The 20,385-nt window shown below is 42.5% G+C and overlaps 1 protein-coding gene across 1 annotated transcript in view; it reads left to right on the top strand.

The window, feature by feature from the left end:
• Faf1 (Fas associated factor 1) overlaps window positions 1-6,858 on the top strand; it is a 399,930-nt gene extending 393,072 nt beyond the window's left edge. The window contains exon 19 of the mRNA XM_077791122.1: window positions 6,597-6,858. Coding sequence (XP_077647248.1) covers window positions 6,597-6,680 — 84 coding nt within the window. The 3' untranslated portion in view covers window positions 6,681-6,858. The remainder of the gene's footprint in view (window positions 1-6,596) is intronic.
• The last annotated feature ends 13,527 nt before the right edge of the window (window positions 6,859-20,385 follow it).

Genomic DNA, 20,385 nt, shown 5'->3' with positions numbered 1-20,385 from the left:
CTCCTCTTGAGAAATTTCTAGTTCATCAAAAGAAAATGGAGGGCTGGGGATGTGGCTCAGTGGTAGAGTGCTATGCCTAGCACGCATGAGGCCCTGGGTTCAATCCCTAGCACCATACACACAAAAAAGGGAACAATTAGCTGTTAAGAACTAAGTTGATAGTAACAAAAGACAGCTTCAGCTTGTGTTCCTAAGAGGAACAACACAGCCCATACCACAGTAGGGACAGAGCTATGACATAACTGCATGGTACAACTTTCTTTATGCCCAATGATAGCCATTTAGTCATGTTAGCTATATCCTGTTTAGAAGTAGGGGCAATTCACTGGACCTGGTACAAATTTTGGCCTATCTTTTCTAAATTGATCAAGGTCCTTAAACATTTTTTTACCTCAAAGAATTCATTTATAAAAATTAGATAATAGGAATAGTTATCATGGTGCTTAACACTTAAGGATAACCAAATAAACTTGGCTTTCTGGTATATGCCTATAGTCCAAGCTATTCAGGAAGCTGAGGTGAGAGGATAACTTGAGTCCATGAGTTTGAGACCAGCCTGAGCAATTTAGTGAGATTCCATGTCAAAAAACAACAACACAGCCAGGATTGGCTGCCTATAATCCCAGTGACTCAGGAGGTGGAGGCGGAAGGATCCCAAGTCCAAGGCCAGCCTCAGCAACTTACGGAGACCCTCAACAACTTGGCAAGATCCAGTCTCAAAAGATAAGGACTTGGGGATATAGCTCAGTGGTAAAGCATACCTGGTTTCATTTCCCAGCATCAAAAATAAATTAATCTTTCACCCAATAGAGAAGGAAACTGAGCCCTAAATATCCTGCTTGCTTGACTGAGAGCAAGTGTTTGCCTCAACTGTAATCTAGTTAACTCCAACTGCAATTTAGTTAACTCAATTTAGCTGCTAATGTTTAATTCCAAATTCTTAAAAATGCAAAAATTAAAGCCTAGAGAAGAAAAGTGGACTTGTCCAAAACCATACTTCTAGAACCAGGACTGTAACCCATATTTTCTGGTCCTATATATCCTAGTAACAGTAGATAGTATACAGCCTTGGTAGTCAGAGGAATTTAGAGAGAGGCTTGCTGAGGCCTGAGAGGCCTGGGAGGACTTTCAGAAGTAGGTAGTCTGAAGGGGTAAATTAATTTGGGGAAATTAATTGTAGTCTGTCTGTGTCTGATGTAGAAGATGGTGCCTGGTTTTCTTTCATGTTGTTGTGAAGGGAAGAAGGGTGTAGATGAGGTTCTTTGCATGGACTAGAAGGGACACGAATTTTCTGCCAGTGTGACAAAGTGCTTCCCCTGTGGGTTATATTGTTGAGGCTTCCTCTGTTCCCAGTGTTCCTGCATACAAGTCTGTAAAATAGGAGTCTTTGGTCACCAGAGGTGAGCAGGCAAATAGCAGAGCAAATTTGATGACAGCTTTTCTGCTTTGAAGATGCTAAAATTTTCTTTCAGCAAATTTTACTTTAAAAGCGGGAGTGCATTTTGAAAAACCTTTGTTTGGTTTATTGCTTCACAATTCTACACATTGAACTCAAAGACTGTTAATGCATGTAGTGAGACAGAACCCTGTTAAGAGGAGGGTTATAGTACAAATCATGAAGAAACAAATCAGGAGGCCTGGGTTCTGGTTCTTCCACTGCCACTTGCATATATAGACATAGGTAAACTCAATCTTTAGATCTCATTTCCTTGTCAACAGAATGGGACTGATTCTCAAGGCATAATTCCCAAGTACTATTGCAGTGCATTTCCCCTGTAAGTTGTTAAAATACATTAGGAACATGAAAAAGAAAGAATGAGAAATCCAATAGCATTTTTTACTAAATGTAAAACACCAGATCCAAACTTGACTTTATGCAATTTCAAAATAAAAGTATTACCTCAGCAAAATTAAAAAAGGGTTAGTCATAAAACCTAATAATACCTAAGCCATGATTGAGTTAATGTTTATATAAATAGATTGCAAGCTATAAACTACTATGCAAATATATCTGTGTCCACTTGTAAAAAGCAAGGTTTGGATTATTTGCCATTTAAGGAGCTTTCTCACTCTAACATTCTGGGATTCACAGTGTGGCCTGGGATGAGAATTAGTAGCATCAGTTCACATTTTCCTTAATAGCAATATTATGGTTTTTAGAAAAGGATCTGAAGGACTGGGGATACGGCTAGCATGAACAAGGCTCTGGGTTCAATTCTTAGTATGAAAGAAGGGTTGGGGAAGAAAGAGAAAGGAAGGAAGGAAGGGAGGGAGGGAGGGAGAGACAGAGGGAGGGAAGGAGGGACTGAGGGAGGGAAAGGAAAAGGAAAGAAACTGAATCCCAGGGATGCAATAGAAATAAAATGTATATGAAATTTCAAACTGTGAAGAAATTTGATCTAGAAAAGAATAGTTTTATTTGGCAGAGAGTGGGACCTATTTTTGCTAACATAAACAGGTTTCACAATATCAATTTGCTAAAATACTATTTTAATGAGAAAAGATACCCATTCAGGTTTTCTAAGTACAGTGAAGAAAATGTCAAGATGGTTGACTTTCCTCTTCTAACTATGGACAAAGTCAAACTACAGCTCTTATCGGAGAATGCCCCTCCTCCCCTAAGGAGTCCCAAAGGGTGGGTTTTTCTGTTGATTTAGAGAGTCAATAATTCAGTAAAGTCCCAAGTAAATGGCAAAACACAAGCTCAGATTGGGTTTTTGTATTCGTATTTTATAAACATTTCAGGATTTTTTTTTAATGACCCTTGGCCTTTTGCCATTCTTAAAGTGAAGATCTTATATCCTAGAAACTTGGTTAGAAACAAACTCAGGCTTGCCTCATCCAACTTCTTTTTCTATGTGGATCCTACTCTAAGCAATGCCTCTGGCAATATAATCTAGTAGTTAAATGGATTCTAACATTAGACTGCCTTGATACATGTTCTGATTCTACTCTTAATCACTTTGAGACCTTAAGCAAGTTATTTAATCTGCTCTATGACTCAATTTTCTCAACTGTAAAATAGGGGTAATTATTATACCTACTTCAGATAGCCTACCTCAGGGAATTGCTATGAAAATTAAATTATTGTATAAATGTAAATTGCTTCAAAGAATTCCTAGTACAAATACAAAATGAAAGCTCAGTAAATGTTAACTCTCATCATCATCTGCAAATATGCCCCTATTTGGATGCTTCTAGGGACAACAGAGGGTTCACTTGCCCCTCCCCTCCTAAAAGCCTATCAACATGTAGCCGGGGACATTCTGGTTATCATGAGCTTTGGAGTCAGACAAACCTGAATATGAAACCTTATTCTCTCTGCACGTTGATATCTTAGTGTAGAATGGCAATATACCTTCTTCACTGGGCCATTGTGAGGGCTAGATAAGGTGCTATATATAAAGCATAAAGTACTCTGCATGTTTCCAGTTCCATGGGAGGTACTTATTAACAATAGTTGCTGCTGTGATGATAATGATTGAAGATCAAGAAGAAAATAAAGACGAGGAGAAAGAAGAAGGTAAAGAAAAAGTAGCTCTAGTAGCCACATCAGCTGCTGCTGCCATCTATTAAAAAGTTCTTTCTGTCTTGCTGAGTTCTGCCTCCCGGCAGTTTTACCTCACACTCCTAGCTCTGCCCACTGGAGCTGCACAGAACACATGACCCTATCTCCTTTCTGTCAGCCTGCAGATACTCATAGAGGGTGGCACAGCCTTCTCCCTGCACCTGTAGCAATGGCAGTGCTACCTCTTCCCTGTGCCCTCTCGAAACAGAGAGCTCCAGATCTTCAAATGTTTCTCAAGGGGTATAAATTTTTATATGTTTCTTACCAGGAGGTCCTTCCTGGAATATTCCATGCCTTCTTGAAAGGAGCCCAGAGCACTGCAAGATGGTTTCACACTCTGGCCACTATTTTGTTCAGGAGAAGAATAGTGTGCTCCATCCCCTAGTTTCACCTCAGTCACTTTGTTCAAGCCAGGTAACTGAAAGTGGAAACAGAAATTGCCCTTGTTTACTTTGAAATTTTTGTCTAAATGACCTTCAGAGGGAGGAAAAAATTGCTTTAGCTGGGGCACCAGAGGGAGTGCCCCAGCAGAGCCATGTTCACTTGGAAGCAATCCATTGGATAGCCCCACTGAAACGACAGAAGGAATCTCAGAGATCAAGACATTAGTCAGTCAGGGAAAGGGTAGCATTCCTGCTGGGCAGTGGGGTAGAAACAAGAAAGGCAGCCTGGTTCCTGGCTCCGAGAGTCTTCGGGGATGAAGTTCCAGCTTTGTAGTTGGAGAAAACAGAGCCTCTACTCAAGGAATACCTCATCCAGTAATGACTATCACCTACTGAACACTTCCTGACTCAGTATTGTACCAGAGTCTTTTCCATTTAACATTATAACCTAAAAAGGAGCAATTACAATTCCCATTTTACAGGTTGGTAAATGGTCTCATGTTGAATAACTTCTTCAAGGTCATATAGGTATAGTAAATGACAGAGCTAGGATTTGAATCTAAGTTTGCTTTCAACCTCATAGATTTCTTTCTAACTACATGACCTTAAATAAGTGGCACCACCTTGATCCTCAGTTGTCTCATCTCCACAGTCTTGCATGGTGGTCATATGGACTAAATGAGATAACATACTTGAGATGTTCAAGAAACTTTTGTTTCTTCCTTTCCAAATCCCAGCTTTCCCATTTAAGAAAATCGCTTAACTTTTCTTGGACACTGTTTTTCATTTGAAAACCAATTGCAGTTTATCAGTCTCTAACCTTGCATGTTGACAACCCCAGCAGGATGCAACACAGGCCTGATGCTCCAGCCTCCTAGCTTCTTTTTCTTTCCAGCACATTTTCCTGCCTATACTCACAGCTCTAGCACTGTTATGGTTTTTGGCTTTTTCCAGCAAACATCATATTTACAAACTACAAATAACAAAGTAGAAGATGCCGAAAGAGAGCTCTGGCATGTTAATTAAGAACAATAGCAGAAGCAGCTGGGCAGAAAATGCCAAAGAGTCAGAAGCAGAAGCAGCATAGCTGTTTGTTGACAGAAGCCAATGCAGCATTGTACGTTAATGGGGGAAGTGGGTAAACATTTGCCTGCAGCTTGCCCCCCAGTGCATTGGAAGACAGACAGCAGGACAGGCCCTCCCCACCACCTTGCCTGCCCATCTGCCCATAACCCAAGAGATACTAGTAGAACATGCTTTGCCCTGAGTTTTATAAACAGAGAGGATTCTAGGGGTGAATGTGTCTCCTTAATGATCCTCCTGGGCATACCAGGTTTCCATCTGGATACAGTCAAAGATAGTATTCCCCATTCAGCTTGCCGGTCTCCCTGTGACACCAGCCTTGGCCCCCAGGGGCTCCCCTTCTCTCTAGCCAGAAGCCAGCAGAGTCATCTCATTAGGAGTGGCTTGAGTTGAGCAGAAGACTAGATTGCCTGCCTCAGGTGCTGGAGTCTTTGCCCGTGGGCCCAGAGCTCCTGTATGTAACAGCAACAGCTTCAGCCCTGACTAGAGACTGCCTGGCCTTCTGTCACACACACTCCCAGCTGCCCATTTGCCTGTGTGTCCATCCATGCTTTACAGTTGCTGTAACACACAGCAGCCATTCTTGACACCTGCTCTGTGCCAGACACTGTGCTAATTATATGTTTTTTCTCATTTAATCCTCACATCAGTCCTGTGATACTAACTCCAAAGACACAAAGCTGATAACCAGCACAGCTGTGATTTATACCAGTCTTTTAATTCCAAAACCTATGTCTTCCTTCCTGTACCAGTATTTCTTAACTTTCTAAAATTCATGATCCTTTTTGATAAACATGAAAATTTTGTTTCTCAGATTCAAAAACCCATCATGTCCTGTCCCTGCCATTGGACCAGATGGGCATACACCTAATTTAGGATTCCTGTATCAGTAGCAAATCCCCTGGTGCCAATATTTCATCTAGCTTTACTTATTTTTAATAGTCCATTTTTTAATTTCTAAAAATTTAAAATTGAATTATGATGTTGACTTATTTTTTTTTCAATCTATATATATATCCCCAAAAAGGAGATTGTGGTATGCCTCACCATGGAGATAATGGTATGCCTCACCAGGGAGATAATCATCCTCAGGTCTTTAGAATGACCATTTGCAGTTTACTATGCCTAGTTTTAGTGGGAAGAAGGTTGTCTCACCAAGCACAACAGGCCCTCTCTCAGGCCCTCTCATCAGGATTTAACCAAGCAGAGGTCCCCAGGAGCATCAGTCAGCTGTTTAAACAGAATCCTTTCTGAGGGCACAGGAGATGAGGGACTTGTCTAAGAAGAAGTTGCATCTCCAGAACCTTATGACTTGAGGTCCTCCACAAAACTAAAATCTGTAACTTGACCTTTCTGAGAGCTCTGTGTTCCTCATCTGAAGTAAGAATAACAACACCTACATTACAGGGTTATTTTGAAAATCAAATAAGATATCATGAATATAGCCATGCCAGTACATAGTAGGGCTCAAAGTAAATGTGCATAGGTAAACTTAATGCCATGTGGAGAAAATTGTACTGGTTCCAGCCTTTTGAATATGTTTTTTTTTTTTTTCTTTTCAGGTAACTCAGCTGGACCCCAATAAATCACTATTGGAGGTAAAATTGTTCCCTCAAGAAACCCTTTTCCTTGAAGCAAAAGAGTAAACACAGCTCAGCGGTGGAACCAGCCTTTCCTTGACAAGCCAGAGGCCTGTGTCAAGAGATGGGCTCCTCGCCAACCCACCCACACGCTCGTCTCACTCAATTCAATGTCACACTTCTGCCTCTTGCAAGATTGCTGGAAAAAAAAAAAGTAATAATAAACATAGCTACTTAAAATTTCCCATCCATGAGTATATGTTCCCAGCCCTTATTCCAGAGAATTGCAACTCTGCCACCCTCCCCTATCCCCTGCACTTCACCCTTGTTCAATGACTAATGTACTGTTCAAGTGTGAGTGATCACTAGTAGAATTTTTACCTCTCCAGTGCCTATTTTTTCCCCACAGTGTCAAGGACAGTTCTGTCTGTCCTGTGACACCAGGATACTGTGTATTTGATATGTCTCATTGAGCCAAGACTCACACCTCTGCCTTTTTATTTTCATGACTGGATTTCTACTTTGTCACCTACTTTTAAGAGGCAGGGAGGGAGTCAAATGGGACATTCTTGGCATGGAGATTAAACGTTGTAGGAAAAAAAAATGTATATCATTTTTGTTGGTACTTTCTGACTTCTTTACTGAGATAAAAGGTTTTGTTTGAGGATTGGTTTGACATATATGCAAGATATTTATTCACTGCTGCTGCCTTGGGTCTCCAGGTTCCATCTAGGAGCCAAATGGGAAATTGTTCAAGTATACATGTGAATGTTGAAATAGTGTACAGAGGGGACTACTACCCAGACTTTGGTATCTGGCTCAGCTGTGGGAAGCTGCTGTTGGGTTTGGATTTGGGCAGTAAGGACCCCATAGATACCAACTCCCACATTGCTGGTCCATCAGTATACACTGAGCACAGTTCTCTCTTGCTCTTGTCTCCCTCTACTTCTTCAAGCATTCAAACCTTATCACCTGGTGTTTTAAGCACCTTTTCTATTGCCAAAATCTGACCGGCTATCCCTCCAGCTCTCCTACATTAAAGAACTTGCTCTGCTATTTCACTATTTTAACATTAGATATTGAAAGGAGCAAATCTGGGGGCTCAGCCCAGAAGACACATGTTACCTGAATCCACATGTAATAATTTGGGGTTTGATTTAGTAATTGTGGATTTTGCTAACTATGGATTTGGGGTTTGGAGTAATTCATGGAACACTGTTTATATACCTTCACAGCCAATGATTTCCTTTTGGTCTTGGAATATTCTCCATAGCTGTTTTTGTGTCACCTGTTGTCTTTATCCTAGGGTTTGAGATCCCAATTTTTACGTTTTTTACTTGAGCAAAAGAGAACGTAAGAGCTTAAGTTTATTCCCCTGACTCTGGCAAGGGGTTCTCAGAAGACTCTAACCAAAACTGGAGATATGCCTAGTTAGTTTCCCTCTGACCAGAAGTGTGTGTAGGCCAAGAAAGTCCCACCTTGTGTATTTTCTCTGATATTCCACTAGGGACTTCCCCTGAAAACTCTCTTAAAAAGAGATGTGTTCCTAACTGACTACTCTTTATCTGCCTATATGTGGACCTTCTCTGGCTCCAGGGAGACTGAAAGGGAGACCCACCGTAGGGGGAGTTCCAGCTGAGTACTTTGTCTCCAGCTCCACTCCTTCCTTCTAAATCTAGTGACTCTACCACACAGTCATTCTTGGTGCTACAGACCCACCAGGGCAACAGCTCTTTTCCCAGGTGGACCTTGTTCTGTAGCTGCTGTGGAGAAGTGGCAGCCTGAACTCAGGCCATACTCAGGAACAGCAGCCAGAGTGTAGGTAAGTGTTTAAGAGAAGGGTCTCTGAATTCACCTTCATGCTTAATTAACCTTTCCTGTCATTCCCCTTCAATTCTGTATCCCAACAATATAGACTTTACTCTGAAACCAATTTTATAAAAGTTATTAAATGTTACATGAATGTGTGAAGTTGATATGCCCTTTTCAATCCTGTCTTGGAAAGTTCTCAGTCTACCCAGCCCCATGAACTCCCTGTCCTCTAGGCCCTCAGCTAATTGTCACTGTTCACTTGTAACCTTCTGGTCTACTGAGCTCCAGAACAGGAGGCCAAAGCAATTTTATACCTTTTCATGCAAACACAACATTAAAATGACTTTGTTCTCACCATAGATTCAGCGGTATCCTTTTGAGTTATCACCCCCTACTCTTAATCTTTCTGGTCCTGTACATCTCAGCCTTCAGATGCAGCAAGCCAATCAGAATATTTGTTGGGCATTCTTTGCCCAGCTGTTTCCAGTAAACTGCAGGGCTCCTTGTTATCCCTCCATTCCAGTTCACTCCCTTGTGTTCTTGGATTATCAGTTGTGTATTTGGAGAACTAGTTTGAAAGTTTAAGGAAGTATTACCAATTTCCCATTGCTTTCAGAAGGTGCAGTTTGTTTTTTTGTTTGTTTGTTTGTTTGTTTTGTGTGTGTGTGTGCATTGGCACTTTTGGTTTTAAGTGATTTGCAGATGTTAATCTCAATGGTAAGCAACCAACATCTCCGTTGAAAAAAGAGCACTTTTATGGAATTTTTGTAATATAGGAGAATGAAAAATATTTATAGAATTTACTTACTGGTGCCATTTAAAACTTCAAATACATTTGTAGTTGCATTAAAATTCCTACTTCCAGAAGCTAGATGTACTGACCTGTGTGTGCTGGTCAATGGGATGGACTTTTACAAGATTACAGAGCTCTAGCAGATGTCCTCCCAAGCATGGAAGTTTCATGTGGATGTAGGAGAGGGTCTCCATTAGCAGCATTACTGATTGACACATTTAAAACCATCCCTGTTAGCCTCTCAACTACCCAGTCCTAGACCCCCCAGGTGGATGGGACATGGGAGTTCTAAATTTAGTCCAAGAGTAACTCACCTAGACATTGTACTTTACAGTGTAAATAATCCTTCCATATGCATTTAATCATTTGAATTTTTTTAAAAAAAATATTGAAGGAAGAGAAGTTTTCACAAACACACACATCAGAGACTTTGGTGTCTTCTGATTTGAACCATCATTTGTTATTTAGTAGCTGTGTGACCATAAGGTGAGTAACTTCTGAACCTCAGTATCCTGGCAGTGTGCAGATAGCACTTGGCAATTTATCTCACCTCCCACACTCATCACTACTGTCTGCCTCTGTGAGGAAGGAGAGGTGACCATTCCATTTTTGCACATAGACCCCGAAGGGTTGTGACTGGCCTAAAGTTGCACATCATGTCAACAGAAGAGTCAGAACTCAAGCCCTGGCCTTTGATTTTCCGCTGCACTTCTATAAAGAGTCTCTAAATTTCATGCCAAGAATGAGTCTTGGAATCTTCTACTATTTATACAAAAAGTTATAGGTTTGTTTGTTTATTTGTTTATTGGTATGGGGGATTGAACCCAGGGATTCTTTACCACTGAGCTACATCCACAGCCCTTTTTGGTTTTTATTTTGAGACAGGGTCTCACTAAGTTGCTGAGGCTGGCCTTGAACTTGCAATCCTCCTGTCTCAGCCTCCTGGGCATGATTACAGGAGTGTTAGTTAGTTCTATTTTTCTGGAAAGAGAATCTGCACTCATCAGATTCTGAGTGGGATCTGTTGGCAAAAAAAAAGAAATTGAAGAACCACCATTCACATCATACAAACATTAGAATATTCTGGAAATTGAAACTGTATATCCTATTTATCAAGCCATATTATCTAAAATTCCCAAAGAGGGTGAAGTATAATCCATAGGCTTTATTCCCTTGAACCTCCCTTCTCATCTAATACTTTTCCCTTTTCTCACATAATCTGCTTTAGAAGATGAACCTTAACAACCCCTCTCTGCTGCATTTTGGAAGTTTAATCTGCAAGGAAAGAGACTTGATCTCCACCATTCCATCTCTTAATTCTTCTTAACATTCTCTGTTAGTTACAGTTCTTGATTTTGGGAGTGGCCAAGAGCACAGCCTCTGGGTCCAAGCCATTCCTCAACTTAGTGGCAGTGTGACCTGAGGAAGTCACTTTACCTGAGTGGGTAGTAACAGCAGTGAGAAGTGGCAGTTTGTGGGAGAGGACACAAAACCAGGAGAGTAGGAAAAAACTACTCCAGACTCTAGGGAAGGGACCAAGAGCCTCTCTGGGCACTTAGGATGTGCCCAGTACTGTGCTCAGCATTACAGACCTTTCCTCAGGTAGCCTCACAACAGCCCTTGAGGTGGGTGTTCTTGATCCCCTTTAGAAGTGGCAACAGGCTCAAAGGTGAAGCAATTAACCACAACAAAGAACAGGGACAATTCTGACCTAGACTTCTTACTCCAAAGCCCCTGCTATGTTCATGACAATGAAGTGCTGCCTTCGTGGAAAGCATAGCATTACCAAGGCATTATAACAGTAGTGACATAAAATGTTGGTGAATACTAAGAGAAGTAAAGACAACTCCAAATGACCCATTCCCCAAGAGTTCTTATAACTACTTTTATATAGAATGTATCAGGAGCCAAAACGTAAGGAACACCTTTTATTTTAAGTGCGTGTAATAATTTTAAGACATCTCCAAAATCCATCCCCTGCTCCTCCCTGACTTATCTAACTGCTGTTTTTTCCTTCAGATCTTTATCATCTCAGTAGGATTACAAAATCACGTTGTGATTGATCTTCATTTCTCCAGCATTTTCTAATACTAGACCGGTCTCCACACCACTTCCATAAAGGGCTCTAACATACTTGCCCCACCATGTCCCCACCTGCTTTGATCCTCTTGAAGGTTTCCTTTTACCTTCCAAATAACACCCAAATTTTTGACTTGGATTTCAACCCCTTAGACTGAAACACTTGACCCCTCCCTCCCTTCTAGCCATATACTCAACACAAGCAGCCTGCAATTTCCAGAACATTCTAGCTCTTTTGTCATCTTTGGCCTTTGCACTGATTTCCTCTGCCCTCATAGACTTCAACTATCCATCCATCCACCCATCCTGCGCTTTAATTTTAGACTTCCACTGCTCCAAGATGTTTTCTTTACCATTGTCACACCCCCTCACACCCTCCAGCCCTGGGAATCTTCAGCCATGGTGCTGCTCTTTCCATAGTGTTGCATCTCTCTGAACTATAACTCTTATCATCCCTAATGTTCTTCCTCCCTTGACCCAGGCTGTTAGCTCCTGAAAGGGTCTGAGTCATTTCACATTATCAAGCCTAGTTGAATGACTAGTACAAAATAAGCACATAGTAAATTTGAATATATTAACTGAATTTGAATGATATTGGTATCCAAGTACTTTAATAAGATGGTCACTTCACTCTCCAACTTATCTGGGACCATTGAAAGGATAAAAACAAGATCTTAATCATCTGTTTATTTCCAAAGCCAGCCCAGGGTCTGGCACATAGTAGTTGTACACTCAGTAGTTACTGAAGCAGTTAAATTGATTGAAGCTGGAACAAAATCAACTGGAGCTGCTGAGGAAAGAACAAAAGGAATTGGTGTTGAGTTCCTAGGTAAGCCCAGCACCATGCTATGGGCTTTATTTTGTCTGTCTACCATCCCACCCTCAGAATTACTCTCTGAGGTAGGCACTAATATTATTCTTATTTTGCAGTTAAGAAACCAGATTCTGAGAGAGAAGTCACTGTTTCAGACACATTGCTAGTAGGGAGACAAACTAGGCTTCTTCAGATCTGCACCCAACCTCATGCCTACTCCCCTTCATTCATGGGGCCCCACCCTGAGCAGCTTCATCAAGTGTAACTTCTAACCCACAAGTCATAGACAGTAATAAACATTCTCACATATTTCCCTTTGCCTTCTAGGATACTGTACTCCAGTTTTCCTTCTACTTCTGTGAAAGATCCTTCTGTCTCCATGCAGGGTTTATCTACCCTGCCTGACTGCTACATATCAAAAGTCCCTGAGTTCCTTCTTAAGCCCTCTGCTTTTCTTTCAAACTCTTGGATATGAGACAATTTACACCCAAGACTCAAGAGTTTGCTTAAGGCATAAACTCCATGAGAGTACAGTCAATCTGATTTGTCCTTTTATCACTCAGCACAGACCTGGCATTGCATAGACGCTTTATGAATACTTGTTGATAAGAGAATGAACACTTAAGTTTATTATATGCCAGAACTAAAGGATTATTTGTATTAACTAGTTTACTCCCCCACAAACTTATGAAGTAGGAGCTATTGTTTTCCTCACTTGGTTGCTGAGCAAACTGAAGCACAGAGATTAGGTAATTTGCTCAAGGTCACACAGCTAGGAAACCAAGGAGCCAGGAATCAAACAGGCCATTTGGCTCCAGTGTTGCATGGTCTCTGGGCCATGCAAATTCACCAGGCCAGAACCACTACACTGCAATACTCCAAGAACCTCCTGGAATCTCCAATACACATTAAGAACCTCTTCTAGTCCTTGTGTTTTCACGTTATGGTGATTATTTGCACAAGTCTCCCCCACTGGACCATGAGAGATTACCTCACCACCACTAAGGGATCTGGTACAGGGCACAGATAACAAACGTCATTGTGAATGAATGAACTACAGAACTACCATGTGAAGTGGAATGTAACATCCATATTTCATACGTTGATAAACTTAGGTTTAAGAGAGGCTGAGTCCTTTGTCCAAAGTCTCATAGCTACTTTATTACCTACTCATGACCCATACTTGGGCCTCTCTCCAAAGCAAATTTTTTAATCATGTTTTCAAGTAGACCAGCATTTAATTTTTACTATTTAAATGACCTCTGCCTTATAGAGATCAGGTTAGCTTTGACTCATCCACTCATGCTTGAGCCTCTTGTTAAACATGATTCTCAGCCCCTACCCTTGACCCAGAACTCCCAAACCCAGTGGGGCAGCCAATTTCAGGGCAGTACTGGAGGAGTTTCCAGTCTCAGTTCCCCAGTCTTGGGGACAAAAAGGCCTCCAGAGAGAGGTAAGGCCCATCTGGGAGCTCTAACTAGAGTCCCCTCAGTAATAAATGGGCCTGCCAAGCCTGACAGTCTAAGATCCCAGAATTAGAAAAGGGAGGTATCTTACATTAGAATGGAGCCTGCCTTCTGGGCTCAGTTCTCTGAGCCCAGCAAATGTTGTCTTCCTTGGGCATGCACTAATAACATTCATATAGACTTTTCTGAGGAGTTAGCAACAAGAAGAATCTTACTGAAACTTTCATTTGTGTTGGGGAGTCGGGGGAGGCACATGTAAGGAGTACCAGGTAAAAAGCCATCAACTTGCTATATTCTGGCATGTCTTTCACCACAGCAAGCACTATGAGGAATCAGTTTGCACAGTTATCACCTACATGCTTCAGTGTCTTCAAACAGGGTGCATTTTATGAGGGTTTTTTTGTTGTTGTTTGTGTTTTGTTTTTTTGTTTTTGTCTTTTAAACAGTCTACTGAGGTCATAGCCACAGAGGGAAGAACATGTTCTCTCTAATAAAGGTGATACTGTACCATAGAGAAGCCCAGTTCCTGCCTTTGGGGAGTCCCATTAAGAACCAGCAATGAGCTGATTTATCAATAGAAGCCATAAATCTTGATTTTTAAATGTTGACAGCCACTAGGCATGGTGGAACACACCTGTAGTCCCCACAGTTCCAGAGGCTGAGACAGGAGGATCACAAGTTCAAGGCCAAGCGAGACCCTATCTGAAAAAAATTTTTAAGTTTTTTTTTTTTTTGTACTGTGGATTGAACCTAGGGGTGCTTGATAACTGAACCACATTCCCAGCCCTTTTTTTAAAAATATTCTATTTAAAGACAGGGTCTTGCTAAGTTGCTTAGGGCCTTACTAAGTTACCAAGGCTGGCTTTGAACTTGCAATCCTCCTGCCTCAGCCTCTTGAGCTGCTGGAACAAAATTTAAAAAAATAAAAATTTAAAGGGTGCTGGGGATGTAGATTAGTGTGATAAAATGCCTCTGGGTTTAATCCCCAGTACAAAAAGAAAAAATGAGAAAGAACCAGCAGTGCCAGTGTGCCCCAAATAATAGACTACCTGAGAAGAAAGAAGGGTAAGTAGGTATTCAGAATCCAGAGAGTTTGAGGTGGGCCTGGGCTGTGCTACTCCTTTTTTGTGTATTGGGCAGTACCACTTTGTGCCTGGCAGTAAACATATTCTGTGTAACTGGAGAAGGTGCTCATGTAGCCAGAAAGATTCAAAGTCAGGTAGCCTAGAAAGGGAGATGGCCCAGAGTCTAGAGGGATCCCTCTGGGATCTTGAGTACCCCAACCTGCTGGAAAGTCTCAGGATCATGCAAATCCCCCAGAATTCTGTTTCTGAAGGGAGTCTTCCAGTGAGGGTTTAAAATCAGATGTACCTGGGAAGGCACTTCCTATTGACAGCTGCCAGTTACTCAGTCTTCTCATGGAGACAAAAAGGTGCTGAGAAGGGACCATTTTTCCTCTCTGCAGTGGTGGCAAAGATGAACCCATCCATTAAGTAACTGCTAACAAATACTAATCCCCAATAGTTCTTAAATATTTACAATGTGTTAAACACTGAGAAGAAGGATTTTTCGGGAATTACAATACTGAATGTTCACAGGGTAACCCAATATAAAAGTGTTATTTTTACCTCCAACTTAGAGACAAAATATAACAAATGCAGGAGGCCCTGCTTAGCCTCCGCCCTATAACCAAAGGTGCTGGGGACACTAGAACGGGGTGCCAGACACTTGATGAGCAGTGGGAATGCAGTGTGATCAGTCCTGTGGGGTAGGGGCACTGAAAAGGGTGAAGAAGCCCCCAAAGAAAGAGGCTCCAAACAGCAAAGGAAGTGCTCCCTTCCCCCATACCTTACCCAATGGGCCAATTCAGGAAACTTGGTAGGGGAAGTGGCTGCAACTCAACTCCCCAGTCTTCCACCATTTCCTCTTCTATAGATGTAAAGCACAGTTCTCACCCATCCCCACATTAGCTATATGGCCTTGGGAAGGCCACTCCCTCTATATCCTTTAGTTTCCTCTGATATAAATTAGAAATGAAGATGGGTGACCATGACTTCAGAGAGAAGAGAATGCAGAGGCACTTGAAGAGCTTGCAAAGTCAGCAAGTGCCTGTTGTGCTCCTGACAAGAGACAGTGGGGCATCTTGAAGGCTGGGTTCTAAAGATTGGGTAGAAGTTTCCCAAGTAAGTAACTGGCCAAGGATTGGGAGCCTGGAGGAGGCAGGCATCTGTGCATCAGTGCCACAGCAAGTTTGGACTCATTGTGGTGGGGGTGGGGGGTCCCGTACCCCACCTCTATCCCCCAGGAAAGAGAGAGTGCTGGACTCTGCATCAACTAGCACTGGGCTCTGTATTGGCGAAATATGGAACAGGCAGGTCCTGAGCAAGTCAGGGAACTAAGAAGTCCACACACAGCCTAGGAGATTGTGTGAGCTTGCAGGAAATAGAGGGGAGGCAGGGCAAGTGGAAGAAGTCAAAAATACAAGAAATTTATTTGAAAACAGACCATATGCATAAAGGGTCAGTGAAATGATGAGCAAGCACATGTGGCCCACAGAGGCCAGTTAGGCTTCTCCTTTCCAGCCCATCCCTTTTATCTTTGCTTTGGTTAATGACCTGAAAGTTACAGGCAACAAGTTTGTGGCTGCTAATAGTCCATTGCTGTACTTCTGAGATGTCTGGGCTCAGGTCCAGGCCAATCTGGCCTAGGAGCCCTCATCCACTTCTTCCCTACATTCTCCTTCCCCCAACATGCAGTGGCACAGCACAGCTGCTGCTATTCTCCAGGCAATCTGAGTTGGGGTGGCTGGGAAGTTAGACCAGAGATGGATAGCAACTCACCCAAGTTCGCACAGCACAGTGAATGCCATGGGGCATATCAGCCTGGGAGCTGATCCCTGGAATTGCTATTTCTAGAAGCCCTCTTGGGGACTGGGTCAAGAAGGATAGTCCAAAGAAGACCAATCTCTGGCTATATACCATCCTAAAAGCCTTAAGAGGACTTACAGATCTCCAGGGCCCTTCTACTGTTTTCTCCACATCCACTCCCTTCCTCTGCCTGGCCAGTTCTGGGTCTCAAAATTGTAAGGACTAATGTGAAATTTTAAATGGGAAATAGGTCAGAAAGGAGGCAGTCTCCAGGATAAACACTACTAGAATAAGTAACTTTCTTATGCTCTTGTCATAACCGGTTAGGTATCGCAGTAGATGAACAGATTCCATTCTCAGTCACTGCATAACACACCAAGGATGTGCACTTAAGAAACAGAACTACAGAGAGAAAATGGCAGCACTTATCAAGAGACATAAATTTGTGAATAAAGCCACAAGATCCTAGGTGGAAACATCCCACACTGTGAAGATGAATACCTCAAATTAATTCTAAAGGTAGTTAAATTTCCAATTTTACTTTTTCAGAATTAGGTTTAAAATTCATCAAATGCTTATTTAGAAGACTGTATTTTGAAAACAGCCATGAGAATTTTGAAAAAGAAGAATCGGGAAGCAGTAGTGTGACTTGCCCTCCTAAGTGTTACAGAATTACAATAATTAAATTAGTGAGGCTGGGACAAGAAGCGGAAACAACTTCCTAGAAGTGAAAGTGCTGAAACCAACCAAGGCCACCTGAGATTTTTGTATATAGAATGTGTCAGTTGCAAATGGATGGATTATGAAATAGTGCTGTGATAACTGGATAATCATTTGAGGGGGAACTTGTTACATATCGCACACCTTTGATCAAAATTAATTTTAGGATTGGGATTGTGGCTCAGTGGCAGAGCACTTGCCTCACACATGTGAGGCACTGGGTTCAATCCTCAGTACCACGTATGGAAAAATAAAGGTACTGTGTCCATCTACAACTACAAATATTTTAAAAATTAATTTCAAGTGAACTAAAGGTATAAATAAAGGTAAATTATGAAAAGCTAATATACAGGTAGATACTTTTAGAAGGTTAGATTTGGAAAATTCTTCAGTATGATATACTATACATACAATATATAAAGAGAAAACAATAACTTTGGCTACATTTAATAAAATTAAACTCCAGCATAGCAAAAATAAAACAGTATAAGCAAAAACTAAAATGTGGGAAAGTGTAGCAGATGTGTCAGAGAAAAGTCTGTGGTGTATGGATGGCTATTAAAATTAAGGGAAGGAGGAGCTCATAATAAAAAGATAAAGGATATCTGTGGATCGTTTAAAAAAAAACACACAAGCCACCACATGCAAAAAAAAAAGGAATAACTAAGGAAATGCAAATTGCAATGACAATGAGATACTACTTGTTTTGCTTTGAATAGGAAAAGATCAAAAGATCATCAAGATGCATTTCTGTTGAGCGTGTTCATTGACACAACCAACCTTTCTTGAGGGCTATTTAACAGGTAGCTATCAAGAGTCTATTTTTAAAAAGCATCTGATCAATCAATCTTATTTCTAGGAATTTATCCAAAGGAAATAATTGGGCAAATTTCAAAGGATATTCACGGTAGCACTGTTATTAGAGCAAGCATTGGAAACAAACTAAATATGTACTAATAAAGAATCAGCTAAATAAATTAAGATCCATACAATGGAATATTAAACAATCTTTTAAAATGATTATATAGATATATTGATATGAAAAATGTTTTTACTATTTGTAAACAAAAAAAGGAACAAAAAGTGTGTTTTTGTAAATGTGTGCACAAAGAAAGCAGTTTAAAAATCATATACCAGAATATTTTGCTGAATTGTCTAAAATGTTTTATTTTACTTTTTCATAATACGCAGTAACAGTGTTTCCATTTGAGAAACCTTAAGTCTCCTATCAGAGGTTCTATTCCCCTTTCACTGCCCTTCCCCCATTTCCAAGACTAGTGATTCTCACTGCAGCCCTGTTCTCACAGTAAGGCCATTGATAGGTGATTGTCCCAGTTGTTCAACAAGTTCTGTAAAGGCCCATCTCAGTTGGTTTATCTCGGGTCCTCAGGACTGACATATACTAGGTATTCAAGAAATATTACATGAATGAATGTCTCAGCGAATGATCCATGAATTGGAGGAAATCGAACTGAAGCCCTGAGAATCCAATTGTACTCTCCCAGAACCGAAGGTGAGGAGATACAAGCCTGACTGTGGAAGTTGGGTATGGATTTCTTTCTCAAGGCTCAGCAGCACTGTGACCCCCTTGCCTGCAGAACCTCGTCTGCCTCAGGTCTGAAACATAGAACCTCGCACCTCCCCCAGGACTGTGTGCCAAACACGACAGCACACACCAAAGATTAAGCAGAGTGGCAATACACAGTAGGCGCTTAAAAAAAAAAAAAAAAAACAGACGCAAATAGATGGACGATAAACATCACTATCCAAGAGTTGTCCTGTGCTCAAATACTCCCAAATGGAAGGTTGTGGAGATAGGAAGCCTGGCGACACTCGCCAGCCGCCTCCCTTGCGCGTGCTCTGCAGTCACGGAGGCTTGAAGAGCTGTGGCGGCTGGGGCCCAGCCTTGGGTTCCTGCCACGCTCTCAGCGCCAATGTCCTGGATTCCCCACCTTCAGGTGATCCCTCTGCTCGCTCTTTACGTTGGGAGTGGAGGGCCAGTGAAGCTGATGCGTACGGTCACATCTGGGCCCAGCGGGTGCGGGGAAGGGCCTCAGGCCAGGCTGGGGTCCGCGACGCACAGCAGGAGCCCGCGCCCGGAACCATGCAGATTGTTGGTGTTATGTAGGCTACTCCCGGTTCGAATTTTGCTCGGTTCCGTACTGGTTGTGAGATGTGGAACAAGTCACCTCACCTCTGGACGGAGTTGGATTTCTCGCCTGACAAGTGAAATAATAGGACCTGCCTCCTAGAGGGTGGTGCGACTTCATCAAGCCACTGTAGGGGTAGCGCTAGGCGCAGGGCCCCTCACAAGAGGAGCGCGCCAGAAGCCCAGTGCCACGATAAGAAGGGTTCTTTCTGACCCCGAAATTGTGCATAGTCCCTGGCCTGGGTTAGGCCGGATCTGTGGCTTTGGCCACGGAAAGGGCCATTTTAGCGCGACAGGGACACCAAACCAGGCTGCCCTGCTCCCTATCCACCCAGGGGTCTGCTTGGCCAAAGGTTTTAATCAGCGGAATTCGTGAGTTGGTCTGAAGGAAAACGATGTCGTTCTGTGTGTATATGTTTGTGTACACGTGTGTGTAGCCACACGAACAGGAGAGTCTGGTTGTGCGGGGAAATGTGAGTTGGGCAGTCTGCAGAGACTCCTTCTCCCAAAGGCGCTTTCCGCCTCTTCTCTGCGCCCCCTTCCCGGGTGAAGAGTTTCAGCCAAACTGACGGAATCCGGCTAGGGAAGGGATAGGGACGGGAGGGGCAATTCCGTCCCGGAGCCACCGGTTTGGGGATAATTACTTTTAATGTCAGAAAGATTTAGTTTAATATCATCTCTATTAGGCTGCCGGGAGGGTAATTAAACGCGACGCGTCGCAGCCGGCAAACAGATGGCGTCTGCTTGCTCCGAGGCCGCGGGCAAACAGCGCAAAAGTCAACGCCTCCCAGGTCCCCCATCGGTGCCCCCAGCCCTTCTCCTAGTTAGCGACACAAAAATCCTTATCCTCCGGCCCCCAGCCCCAGCCTCGCCCCAGGTACCCTCCAGAGTCATCTCTTTGGACCTCACCACTGCCTGGGCATAGGTGTGGAGGATGGATGGGTTGTTCGTGAGTAGGGCTGGGGGCATTTTCTTGGCTGGGCCCTTGGCTCAGCAGACGTGTCAGCAAATCATTCTGAGCTTGGAGGACATGTACGCAAGTAAGTACGTGAGGACCAGCCCTCGCTCTCC

Source organism: Urocitellus parryii, chromosome 11, assembly GCF_045843805.1.
Source record: "Urocitellus parryii isolate mUroPar1 chromosome 11, mUroPar1.hap1, whole genome shotgun sequence".
Lineage (NCBI taxonomy): Eukaryota > Metazoa > Chordata > Mammalia > Rodentia > Sciuridae > Urocitellus > Urocitellus parryii.
Note: the sequence above shows the minus strand (reverse complement) of the source record. Positions and strands in the feature narration are given on the sequence as shown.